The sequence below is a fragment of the Ctenocephalides felis genome, unplaced genomic scaffold (genome assembly GCF_003426905.1).
Source record: "Ctenocephalides felis isolate EL2017-DRISC unplaced genomic scaffold, ASM342690v1 CF-g0.4_SCAFFOLD_01886, whole genome shotgun sequence".
NCBI lineage: Eukaryota > Metazoa > Arthropoda > Insecta > Siphonaptera > Pulicidae > Ctenocephalides > Ctenocephalides felis.
Window position 1 is genome coordinate 185,000,779 of NW_020538040.1, and position 13,610 is coordinate 185,014,388.

Consider the following 13,610-nt stretch of genomic DNA (forward strand, 5'->3'; position numbering starts at 1 on the left):
ACGTGTATATTTATAATATAATGAATGTAAACTGTTAACTTTTACTCTAAATGATTTGCAATTGATTGAAGCTTGAATCCAATCCGACACATTTCCGAAATTTTTCAATTAGAATATACTAAGAGTAGAGATATCCGAATAATCTACTAATCCGAATCATAAATATCTACTTAATATAGAAAAAATTGGGAGTAAAATTATATCCAATTATAATTATTGTCCTGGAGTATTACCATGTAATTATACATACTGCTCTTTGTTGACCGAGTTTTTTTTTAAAGTTATATAGATACCAGTTTTAAATTTGAATGATTAATAACATTTTGAACAAAAAGTTTATTTAACAACTAACTTATCAATAGCAACAAAAACTTTATCTAATTGACAATTTAGAACCACAAGGTTCTAGCTTTTAATCCCGTCTCGGACAGCTTGATATCAACTAGTTATATCAGTTTTTAATTGAAAATGTCATTTACTTGACGTCATGTAAAAATAGCCCTATGGGGAATTTGATATATAATTAATAATTATCTTATCCCAAGAATAAAATTAAATTGACTGCATTATAACACTTTTTTTATTTTTTCAATCTATATTTTGAAACTCGCTTAGAATTAGATATTCGTAATCCGTGATTTATATAAGAAATAATTTATTTTTTGAAGACAAAAACGGATTACCAATATCTAATTACAATTGTAAGTTTCAAAATATACATTGAAAAACTTTGAAAAAGTTGTATAATGCCGTCTATTTAATTGTATTCTGTGGAATAAAATTATTATTATTAATTGTATATCTAATGTCCCATAAAGCTATTTTCACACAAAATCATATTTAGATCTATATTTTCAGGTAAAAACTTATAGATAACTACTGCTTGATATCAAGCTGTCCGAGACGAAAATAAAACCTAGGATCTTGTCGTTGCAAAATCAAAGCTTTTACCACAGAGGCACGAACAAGCTCAAGTTACATAAAATAAAAATTGTTATATTAAGTTAAAAAAAATATGATTCAATTTTATTCATTTGTATCTTTTACACCTGTTCATGTTGAGATATCATGATCATTAAATAGTTGCATTAAACCTAGTTTTCACAGATTCTTTACATATACTTTCAAATATCATAGAACGATAATATTTTCATCAAACAATGAACAATGAGCTAATTAGTGCATCTACCCGTTCTGTAGTTTCAATAATATTTAAAGTTAACAATTATTTAGTTGAATTATTTCTTTGGACATTATCTTTCACGAGAAATGTCGCGTTCCCTCCAGAAGTTTTAACGCACATAGCTAAATATACGCCAATGGAAATGGGACCATTATAAGGGTAGTATTTTGGAAATTTACAATCGTTTCATACTTTAGTACGTTAATAATTAGTAGTCTGGCCGAAGGCAGGTCCTTATACACTGATGCGTTTTTCTTTCAAAAACTTCTTCTTTCATGTTTCGTGGTCCTGTGCTTCAACTTTCAGTTCCCTGTATTTTCTCTTCTCGTGTAAGTCATCAATCATCTGCATTTTTCTTCTTCCCAATCCTTTGAGTCCTTCTATTTTACCGTTGACTACATCATGTAGATGGCACTCTTTAACAGAATGGATCCGATCCAGTATCCTTCTTTTTAATAATCGTGCTCAGTAGAGGTTCTTCATTTGTTTTTTTAATGACAGTATAACATGTGTGTAGTTTTCCAGATCAATTTTCATTGCATTTACTATTCATACAAGACCCAGTGAACACCATGCAATTTGAGCGGCGCTTGCAATCTGAAATCCACAAGCGTGCCTTCAACTCTGTGACACTCATGTGGACTCAACGTGGATTTCACATTGCTACCGCCGTACGGTGTTTAGGGGGGAGTAATTAACCACTTCTCATAAGCTATAATATTTTAAAGAATTCGTTTTGACTACAAAATATATCAACATGCCACGTTTCATCCAAATCCCAGAAGAGTAAACCTGAGGCTCTTCTTGTTAGTCTAACAGAAATAGCTAATAATAATATTTTTTGTCAACGACAGTTTTGGGGTACGGTCAATAGTTTTCAAAAATTTATAATAAAGTATTACATTTATTATATTTTTCGTTCACGTATATAAAGGTCCTGAACAGCTAGAGGGCGGCGGGCAAGTCAGAGGATGCTCATTAGTTCTTCAAACAGAAGGAGGCGAGTCTGCTTTGACGTGGCTACAACTATATGGAACTAAATCTATAAACTATGCGAACGCGGATGTATAGTATAATATAGTCTATTATATATATATATATATATATATATATATATATATATATATTGTACTGCTTTAATATAAACTATTTGGCAAATATCAAACTTTAGATGTAATCTATTGAACATACCATTTTTTTAAGATTTTTTCATTTTGTTCCACGTTTTAATTGAAGATAATCCAGCCAAGACGAGTTTATTATATTATTCCATTTCTTGCATTATTGTTATATAAATTTTGTCCACAAGTAAGTCTTCTTATATGTACTAATAAAATGTGTTAAGATATTTGTAATATAATAAACACAAATAGTAATAATTTTCAATTTTTGAATCCTGTTCAGAACTTATCATGAAATGTTATTATCTCTCCTAATAACCAGAGTGATCTAATACTCGTATATAGATCTAAATAAATATGATTTATACTGAATTATATAAATATACTTTCGGAACATTGATGCAACGAATTAAAAATATAATCACAATTCAAAAAAATATATATCACAGACAAAAAAACCATTGGGTAGCCCTCTATAAGAGCTTTTGCAAATATATTTTTATAATTACCTAGTTAGTTTTGTTCGCAGTTCAATAAAACGTTCAATAAATAAAATAATATTCGGAGAATAAATGAGTCATGACACATTTATTGAGATATTTTTCTATCAATAGAATTTAATCAGCAGATACTTTTTTACCGAAGATCCTAAACCGATTTTGAAAATTAAAAAACTCTTTGAAAGATATCAGTTGGGAAACGTTCTAATCATGTGCTAATTAATTTTGGTAAAGATCATCCTGGCCATTTATAAATAACTGATTGTTATATTTTTTATGATTTTGATGAAAATTTGTTAGGTGATAAAGTGCATAAACCTAACGAACATCCTTTTACATTATAGGTCAAAAAAACGATTTAATTATAAAAATTTATCGAATTTCGGAATTTCAAAAATTTCAATATTGTATCGTCACTAGTTTAAAAGTTGACCAATCTCAATTCTTACCGAATAACTTGATTATTTACATATATCGAGCATTGTTTATAACTTACATAAGGATTAAGGAAAAATGCTACTTACACCTAATTTATAATAAATTTATAAACAACTTTAACATCTACGAATTTTAAAACAATGTTTCTAGAAATTTTAGAAAAATATTTCTGGCCTTGCTTCTGGTTTAACATCAGATATGATGAACTGCAGTATCTTAAATAGTGTAATTTTCTTTAGGTTTTTTAAATTTTTTTTTACATATTTTAGTCTTCTTTATTCACACACACATACACGAATATAGGATATATATAGGAGTCACACACACACGAATATAGGGGTCGTGTTCGAATCTCCCTCTGGACAACATGACATCAGGCAGCAGCGATGTCCATTTTCACTCGAAAATATAGATCAAAAATATGTGTTCAGTTGAAAATAGCCCATTTCGGGCAATGCTATGTGAAATGGCAATGGGAAATCTCTCACACTGTACACATGTATTAATATTAATATACAGTTGTACTCATTAAACTGCGATAAAAAAGATGTATCTGTATACAAGTATAAATTAATACATTACAAAAGTTCGTTTTCCCAATGCGGGATACTAAATAGATATTTAATAAATAGAAAAAGTGTGGCTGTCGAATTGATTCAGTTAGTGCAACTGCTAATGAAACGAAACGAACCAGGCAACTCGGGACGGTGACTTCATTAGACAATTCAGTTCGTCGCATAGTCCGTTCGATCATGAAAACTTTCATTAAACGCTATCGAATTTAATTCTAAATCAGCGAAGCTTAATTCTCTATTGCAATTTGCTTTGTAATTCAATAGTGTACTATTCGCTGCAATTCTTCTACAAGCCAGACGAGGATGATTTTTTGCCAGATTGTCGTATATTTGTTCAAAATTAAGCCAATGTAAATGATACCGTATAAGGGAAATAAAATTTTAAGAGCATTAGTTCAATGCACAAATAATTTTTTTATAAAATCAGTTATATCCTTGTTCGTTCACCTTACAAATTCACTATTCTCAATGAGTTTGAAGATCATTGATCAAAACCTGCATCCAGTTTATAAAACGTCTTATCCCCGTCCCAAAACGTTGCTTGAGAATATGGCGCAATTTGTTTCATGCGTTGATTCGACCCGAATTACGCAAAGAAACTTCAACAAAGATCGGTGGTGTGATGTAATATATAGCAAGTGCCTATTCTATAAATCACGAGCCATTGGAATGGATTCAGTTTATTCTACTGTCGAGGAAAGGAGCGTAGAATTGAATTTATTAAAATAACAAAGATTTTTTAAAACTAGTATTCTTAATGTTCAATGAGCTGTTCTGATGTAATTCTTATAAGCTAGTATTATTAGAAGGCAACCCAGTGGTTGCACTTTTTCTGTATGATGACATTTAAGGGTCGAGGGGCCTAAAAGCTCCTTGTGTGAAAAGATCCACCCCCATTATCTAACAACAAGCAAAGTATAAATTTTTTTAACGATACGATACAATTTTAAAGTAGAAGGAAAAGGATGTATAACTAGCTTTCGCCTTAATTCTTACAACATCGATATCATAAGATAAACGTCCATGTATCAATATTCATGATAATAGTATGTTTTACATTACTAGTCTTTTAGGTTTTGGGCACTGTTCTTTGGTTCACAACACACAAATATAATTCTCATGTATACTTTGTTTTATAAGATGTATTATTATTTTTAAGTTAGATATAACAGTTTTTTCATATAACCTTTATAAAAGCTTACATGTGGGACCAACTAAATCTTTACACTAGCAAAGGTGTAAACATCAAGAATATAAATAGTAAATAAAACAGTAAATTAAGTTAAAAAGCAATTTTACAGGACATAAATTAAATTAATCCATCTCTGCTAATAAATATTGCTTACAAAATACTATATCAAGGTTATACGCGGTTGATCTATGTAATACATCTGCCCAAGAAATCTGGTTTTTCGCATTGGTTGAATAATGTGACTATTATTTCGTAAAACATCTTTAAAATTAAAAATAAGACATTGAATCTGCCCCTTTTTACCCTGCCCATAGAGTAAAAAGAGACAGATGAGAAAATTTAGAAAAATAGCAAAAAGACATATTTCTATAATTAAAAAATTCTTAACTAATTTTACTGAACATAGTTAGATAGTTGGTTATTTGATATGTGTTATGTGCTGTGGTTTGGTTTTCTCAGTAAAATTACTGAGAGCCAAATTAAACTTTTGTGCCCATATCTACCCATCTACCCAATATCTAATTCCCCGAATGACTATTTTCACTTCCAACCATATTTAGATCTATATATTCATGCAAAAACTGATATAACTACTGCTTGATATCAAGCTGTCCGAGACAGAAATAAAACCTAGAAAATTATTGTTGCAGAAGGAAAGCTCTACGAACAAGTTTAAGTGACAAAAAATAAAAGAAAATAAGTTTGTTATATACACATTTCTCAATTTGTATGCTTTCCTGATTTAACAATGATATGAAAGTGAAAATCATAATCACTTATAATATAATTTTCGTAAGAAGCTTAAAATTTTAATCCATATAAATAAAATTTGCATCATATTGAATGGAAATATAATGATATTTACTTAAATGTTTTAAAACAATTGTAATTTTACGAAAGCATGAACTTTCCGATACGTGTAAATAATAGACTTCAATTAATCTCATATTAATTAAATAATATCGAGATTTAGAGAATTTTCTGGCAAAAACAAATTTCTCCTTTGGAATTTAAGGGGGTATTCTGGTCTAGAGGTATGAATTTTGTGCGGTTTTTGAAAGACCGTAAAAAACTAGCAATATTGAGAGTATAAAAAAAATAAAATCAAAAATAGTCATAAAGTTTTAATTAGTTAGTGGACAATGGGTTCCAAAAAATTGGCACCTGACCCATGATTTATGTACATTATTTTTTCTAAAATAATGTTATAATTGCATGAACTACAAACAAGTTAAAAATTTTTTCACAAAATAGCGACAGTCTGAAATAAAAATACTTTTTTTACAACTTTTATTTTGATATTCTTGAATTGTTTAAAAATAATAATAATTGGTATTTGGGAATAAGCGTAGTTCATACTCAAGAGAAATCTATAAAGAAGATTCTAAAAATAATTTAAGTAAATCGGTCCAGTAGAAGTTGAGAAATCGTGGGTCTCGTATCAAAGAAGACAGATTCAAGGAAAACTATTAGTTTAAAAGTTCGCAGAGGAAGGAAACAGCAGACGATTATCGTTGTCAAACAACTATCTCTCCCAAAATAATTTAACTTCTCCTCTTGCAAACACTCTTTAATAGTTATTCTTTAAAAATATCAAACAAAAAAAAACAATTTTTTTTATTATTCTAGACCAGAATACCATTAATAAACAAATTTGTATTTTCATAGAAAAATGTTACAACCTTAAACATATTATTGAAAGCTATAAAATAAAGAATAATACAAAACCATTTTTAACCAAAATCCATTTTCTAGCTGTGAAAACAAAACGAATTCTTACAATTAGTTTGGAAGAGGCATAACATAGCCGGTAACAGATTGCACGACATTAAGATGGCGACGTTGAATAATCGCATTTACTTATTACTATTCTATTTTACCGCCCTCGAACTTTCAACCCGCAGCAGCAATTTGAGAAAACTTTTATTGTCGCTAGCTAAATTATTGTATTTATTATTATAGGAATAAAATCTATATAAAAATGTTAAGACTTGAAGATAATTAATACTAAAAATATGTAAAAAAATGAATATGTATTTTGAAAAACGCGAAGAAAACTGCACTAGTTTAGATATAATATGCTATATGCCTGGTGTGTAATGTGCCTTCTACGTTACGTAACCGCTATGTTTGACGTAACAACTGTTACGTAATATTAACGTTTTGTGGTTTACTGGGCAGTGTATCACATCAGATTTTAAACCAGCTGAATCAAGCCTAGATATATAAGTCTAAAATTTCTAGATATTCAAGTTTAAATAAATCTTCTATTGTTCCAAAATTCGTAGATATAAAAGTTGTTTATAAATCCACCATAAACTAGGTGTAAGTAAAATTTTGCCTTAAGGCAATTTGTAAACACTTCCCAAAATATGTAAATAATCAAACTTAATCGATAATAATTGTGATTTATTAACAATCGTCACATTCTATCGTCTCAATTTAAAATTGTGACGATAGAATTTTGAAATTTTTGCACGACTCATTTTTCCAAACTTATATGATTTTTTATAATAAATCAGTATCAGTATCAATTGTCATTTAAGTTTCTGTTTACAAAAATTTACTTGAGGCTAAAAAATACAAGAAACATAAAAAAAACCACAATTACTTACCCATTATAATAAACCGAAAAAGAAATCGAGAGGTTTGTCGCAATTTTTTCACGCTGCACTTCACAAATTTGATTAATATTTGTTATTTATAAAACACGGTAAAAATTTGGACAATAACAATCACAACTGACATTTAACAATGGACGTTAAATATGTACGTTAAGTATGAACTTGTCTGAACCGTGTAGTGTATACCAACATTATAAAAATAAATTACAAAATCAGAAATATGTGCATTGCAGCAGGGTGCCCCATGTAACAACTTGCCCCACCTTACCCCAATATTTATTTCTATTAATAATAAAATCATAAAAAAAATACATTGACATAACGCTATATTTGCAAACGCGTCTCTTTTGGCAGTTGCCTATCTAGCCATCCGAGTCCGTTAAAGTCATTTTCCCCACTACAAATAATTTTTATATTTAAGCCACTTTCATGAGTCTATAATACTTAAGGGTGTACTTTTTGGCCGACAACTATATATCCATACATAGTTTCCAAAAAGTACTTAAAACAAACAATTTTAATCAATTATGAAGACACAGCTAGACCGATCTTCAGCTGAAAACTGTTCCGCACAATTTTTAACTAAGATTAAAAAAAAAACAACAAAAAAGAAGTTTGAGCGTTTATATAAGCTGAGAATGCAAACAAGTTAATTATACCAAAATTCAACTATCAAAACTAATCAATGCTCAAAAATTTAGTTTTATTAATGAATAGATTTTTTTAATCTGCGCTGCTGTTTTCAAGAAAACGCTCACGATTAATTAGTCTTCCAATACGCACATAAAAATACATATACTTTCTGAGCCAAACAATTCAGAAAACCCTAAGAAAATTAAAGAAAAAATTTTAATAAAAGCTTCAGTTTCCTGTATAAAATAACAAGTAAAAAAGAAAAAAATCAAATTGTAAAGACACAACAAAAAAATATTTAAATTAACCACATCTGGAAAGAATGAGATATTTACATTTCAAAAACAAAATGCAGAAATATATTATATTAAAGCTATGTATATTCACCTCAAAATAATTGGAATCTTGAACAATTAGTTAATCCTCATATTATTCAAAAAACTAGGTTTTTGATCGACACTTTGGGAAGCAATTCTGCTTGTAATTGGAAACTTATTTTTTGTACAACTTAAGTTCAAAACATTCACTCGCAGAGCATCAGTCTTTTGAATTGGTTCAATTTTACTTGAGGTAGAAGCTATGCAGTTCTGTGAACTTTCTTGTTTTAATTCTTGTGAAGAATTAAATTCATCTTTCTTACTAAAACCTTTATTTCCCATAGAATAATGACTCTGAGAAGTAGAGGCTTGATCATCCGACTCTTCAGTATTACTTTCTGTATCTTGATGTAAAATAAAATCTAACGATGGCAAATTGGTTAATATATATTCACATTCACTGAAAAACTGATTGAAGTTTAGGTCCAAAAATAATTCTTGGAGAAACCTTCTGGCATTAAGTCTATAGGTACTGTTTGACATACTGTTACACATATCAGAATACAAACAAATGTCCTGGAAAGCTAGAGGATGAGCTTGTTTAAGTTCTAGTAAAGACTGTTTCGATTGCTTATACCATACTGGATTGGCTGTTCGCTGAATATGTTTTAAAATCAAAAATGTTAACTTCTTATCATCTATATGAGTCATGCTAAAGCTTTGAGAAATGCTCTCATCACAATCAATAATTTTAGGCAAAACATTTGGTTTGAATTGAACTTTTCCTGATCTACAACACAGCAAACAGTTTTGTTTATCATGCTTAAATGATGTTTCATTATCAAAATTACTCATATCAAATTGAATATTATAATTTTTCTCAGACAACCAGCCACTTGATTTATCTATATCTTGATTTATAGATTCATTATTCTTTTCAGTTCCTTCAGATGGAAACATATCATTTATATTTATGGGAAGACAGATTCCCATATAGCAAGGACCAATATTATCTCTAGGGTTTTCTAAAGAATCATGAACTTTTGTAAAATCAGTAAATGTCCGTGAGGAAAATCCACAATCTTTCCAAAAATCTAAAAGTTTGCTATCAGATTTACTTTCCGTTTTACCATGAGTTTCTAGAGAATTCAAGGAAGTTGTACTACTTTGCATATTAGTGTTATGGTTTTCACTAGAATAATCTAAAAGAACAGTCAATATTAAATTTTTAATAATATTTACAAAAACTTAATTCATAAGTACAAATGAATTTACCGTAATCGGTGGTCAGAGCAGTATCAATTTTTGAGTGGTCTGATATTGAACTATAAAAAAAAATTGACAGCTATTAACATAAAACACAAATGAATTATTAAAATTTCTAAATAATCATTTATATCTCAAAGTTTCTGTCAATCTCAAAATCTCTGTCAATGATCACATGATTTTGTATTATTGAATCCAAAAATTTTTCTTGTCATGTTAGGACAGGGGTAAAAAAAATAATGATAATGATAATAATAATATTATATATATATATATATATATATATATATATATATGGTTTGGTATGTATAATTTCCTCCTTTTATATATTTATATTTATCATCACTTGTGCATTTATGTTAAATGTTTTTTAGATTACTGAATGATGACACACATCAAGTGTCGAAACGTATAATGGAATAAATAATTTTGTTATTTATATATATATTTATATATATATATATATATGTATCAAAGTTTACCTTGTTTCATAATTTCTACCAAATGTTCCGTACTCTTTCCAACTACTGCTGGAAAAAGAATCAGAACTTTTCTCAATATCAGGATTTGCTAACCAACTTCGTGGTTCCCGGTAAAAAGATTGTGATATCAATCGAGATTTATTTAAGGTTTCATGAAGATTATCCTTCAGTATTATTGGCCATGTTTCATTTCTGTTATGCTGAACACACACCCAACCTTATGCATAAAATTGTTTAAGTTACATAACAATTGATCATGATATGTTATAATTTTATTATGAAATAATTTACCTAATTTTCGTAACAAATTTGCACCAAAGAATGTAGAACCAATCAAGCCCAGAGCAAAGAAAGCAGTTGCTCGCACAGAATAGACTTCAGAATATTTAGCAAGTTTGATTATGTTACATATAACGTCTTCACAAATTGAATACAAGTATTTTAAACCTTGTGCACTCGTTGTCATATGTGCAATTGCCCAGATACACGCCTTCATATGAAGAATGTCATTTTCATTTGAGCTAACCCCTTCAGCTATAAACTAAAGATTAAAAAAAACTTACGTAGAAGCAATTGATGATATTACTAAATATTACTGAAATTTTACCTGAATCATTTCGTTTATCATACCATGGCCTTGTAAAATTTCTAAACCGACACTTGTGCAAATAATTTGTCCATACAGATGTGGGGGCAATGTGGGCAGTATTAATGTGTTACTATTTCTAGTTGAATTCACTCGTTGACTGTATGTAATATCAGCATTGCGATTGTTTTGTGTTAGAGAGCAATGTGTTTCTGATTCAACAATTAATACATATCTAAAATTATTATATGTGTATTTAATAAATCATCTTACATAATTACTGATATTTCATTAATCAAAGTTACCTTTTATTATAGTAATTTGCCCAGTGTTCTACTTCTGTGACAATTTCTTCACGTGTCATACAATTTAAAGATTCTAATTTTGAAAATAAACGTGTTCTTAATAATCTTCCCTGATCTCCAAGAGTTAGCAATGTTGGCCAAATTTTCATTAGCTTTTTCAAATACAACTATTGGCAAAATATTTATTTACAAAATTGTTCAAATAATATTTTCTAAAAGCAAAATAAACCTGATCATGACAAGCTTCGGTCAAAATTTCCAGAGCAACTTGAGAAATGCTTGTTTCCTTATCATTTATCTGCTTAATTAACAATGGCATTCCCCATTCAACAAAGTCTACAGCTTTTGTTCTAAGTAAAACAATTAAAAATTGAGTAGCATACAGTCTGGATTTTAGAACAGGACTCTGAAGCGCTGCAGCTAAAAATATTAATATAATGAAAAAAATGCAACTTCAATATTCAAAAATGCAGAAATAAAAATTTATTACTTAGAATTTTTCTGGGACTTGCATCTAACGTGTAATCTAGTCCAGAAACAATCAATTTCACATAACAAATGTGATTAGTTGTTTCCACAATATTAAAAAACCTAAAACAATGTATATAATTAATTTAAATAATTTAAATTCATATGAGGTCAAACTATTACATACTCTGAAAATATATCGGTTTCTTGCAGTAATTCTAAACCTTTCTCGTATTTGCATAATCTACCAATGTACAGAAAATACATTTGGCATAAAGTGGCCAACATATGTTGAGGACTAAAAAGGCATTCATGAGCACTTTTTGATTTGCTAATGGCAGTAACATGTGAAGAAATATCAGTAAACAGTTCAAGCAGAAGACATGTATAATCAGGCTGAAAATGTACAATATAAATATTTCTCATTAGTAGAATGACAAGCAGTAAATAAATTCTTTTTTTGCAAAAATGTGTAATGGCAAAGCTGATGCCGAGACTGATCAATTTCATCACCATAATTCATTTATTTGTGTACCTACTCACATGGGAAGATCGGACTAGCCAATCAACTAACTCAAGTCCAGCATATACGCAAAGTGAAGAATTTCGTCCATGTCCCAAATCTTGGTGAGAAAAACGATTACAACTTGGTGAAAAATATTGCACAAGTCGCCGAAAGAAACGCAAATGTGATTCATCAGAAACACCTTTTGGAGTGCTCTATTAAAAAAAAGAAATTAAAACATCACAAATGTGGCTGATTTTCAAAAAATACTAAAAATAATAATCACTTTTAAAACAGCTCTCACTACATTCCAATTCCAAGAAGCACCATCTTTATCAATTAAAACATTTGAATCTCGAATTAAATCTTCAACTTTACTTAGACCCGTAAAAAATTTAAAAATCTTATTTTTCTTTGGCAACTTTATAGATTTCTCTTGGCTTACATTAGAAGTATCAAAATGTGATATGTCTGAAGTCGGACTTTGAGATTCATTAAGATTACAGTCAGATTTAACTAAGCATCCTGAAAGCAATATCTGATCCAAAAATACACTTGCGGAAGCTGGCTTGCATTCCATAATTGCATTTAAGTTCTCCAATACTGAAACAGCAGCAAGAGCCTGCGGTTTGTTTGATGAAGCATAAGCTATCAAACTTGGCAAAGCTGGACTTGTATTATAAATTTCTGGAGGCAACAGTATATGCATCATATTTAATAATTTCCCTAAAAGATACAAGTATGTGTTTTGAAACAATTGAAATATAAGTAAATTATTTTTACATACCTAAAAGAATAGTAGCTCTAACTGAAATAAATGTATCAGAAGCTACGATGACCTCAACAAGGGCTGAAAGAACCCCTGAATTGAGTAAACAGTATAAAAGCAATGCTAAATGTTGTTCTGCGGGACTTGGCACAGTACTAACTAATGTAGGAAGAATACTACGACATTCTGCAACTACAAATCCTTCATTTAGTCGCCATTGATCCTAAAAAAAAACTCTTCAAGTTATATACTTTTAGTATTTAATTTCTGAGTGTTATTAATAATTATTAACCTGAAAGTCAGTAGGATCCAAAGCAGCCACCGCCACAGAATATTCATCAGTCCAAACAGGTTGTGGCAAACCCACTAATTCATACAGAAGATCCAACACAGCTCTCTACAATTTGATAATTAATGAAAAAACTACAAAACTATTTAAATTAATTCGGATTTGTATAATGATTTTAATACCCTGACTTCTAGTTGGTTCAAATACAAAATGGATATTATAGATGAAAGACCAGAAGGTTTATCTGGATTACAAAACTGTAAAGTTCCAGCCCAACTACGTAATACTGATAGCAATGCTAATCTGCTACATGTGATCCGAATATCTCGAGCATCTCTGAGCACAATACATTCATAT

General features: G+C 29.4%; 1 protein-coding gene across 1 annotated transcript in view; it reads right to left on the reverse strand.

The window, feature by feature from the left end:
* Positions 1 to 13,610, reverse strand: part of LOC113376378 (rapamycin-insensitive companion of mTOR-like) — a 39,063-nt gene that overhangs the window by 23,608 nt on the left and 1,845 nt on the right. Inside the window, exons 2-15 of the mRNA XM_026616285.1 lie at positions 13,436 to 13,589; positions 13,257 to 13,361; positions 12,983 to 13,187; positions 12,482 to 12,921; positions 12,234 to 12,410; positions 11,878 to 12,086; positions 11,713 to 11,813; positions 11,452 to 11,642; positions 11,223 to 11,389; positions 10,939 to 11,152; positions 10,623 to 10,872; positions 10,332 to 10,548; positions 9,859 to 9,908; positions 8,654 to 9,785 (exon numbers count right to left, since the gene is read on the reverse strand). Coding sequence (XP_026472070.1) covers positions 8,680 to 9,785; positions 9,859 to 9,908; positions 10,332 to 10,548; positions 10,623 to 10,872; positions 10,939 to 11,152; positions 11,223 to 11,389; positions 11,452 to 11,642; positions 11,713 to 11,813; positions 11,878 to 12,086; positions 12,234 to 12,410; positions 12,482 to 12,921; positions 12,983 to 13,187; positions 13,257 to 13,361; positions 13,436 to 13,589 — 3,586 coding nt within the window. The 3' untranslated portion in view covers positions 8,654 to 8,679. The remainder of the gene's footprint in view (positions 1 to 8,653; positions 9,786 to 9,858; positions 9,909 to 10,331; positions 10,549 to 10,622; positions 10,873 to 10,938; positions 11,153 to 11,222; positions 11,390 to 11,451; positions 11,643 to 11,712; positions 11,814 to 11,877; positions 12,087 to 12,233; positions 12,411 to 12,481; positions 12,922 to 12,982; positions 13,188 to 13,256; positions 13,362 to 13,435; positions 13,590 to 13,610) is intronic.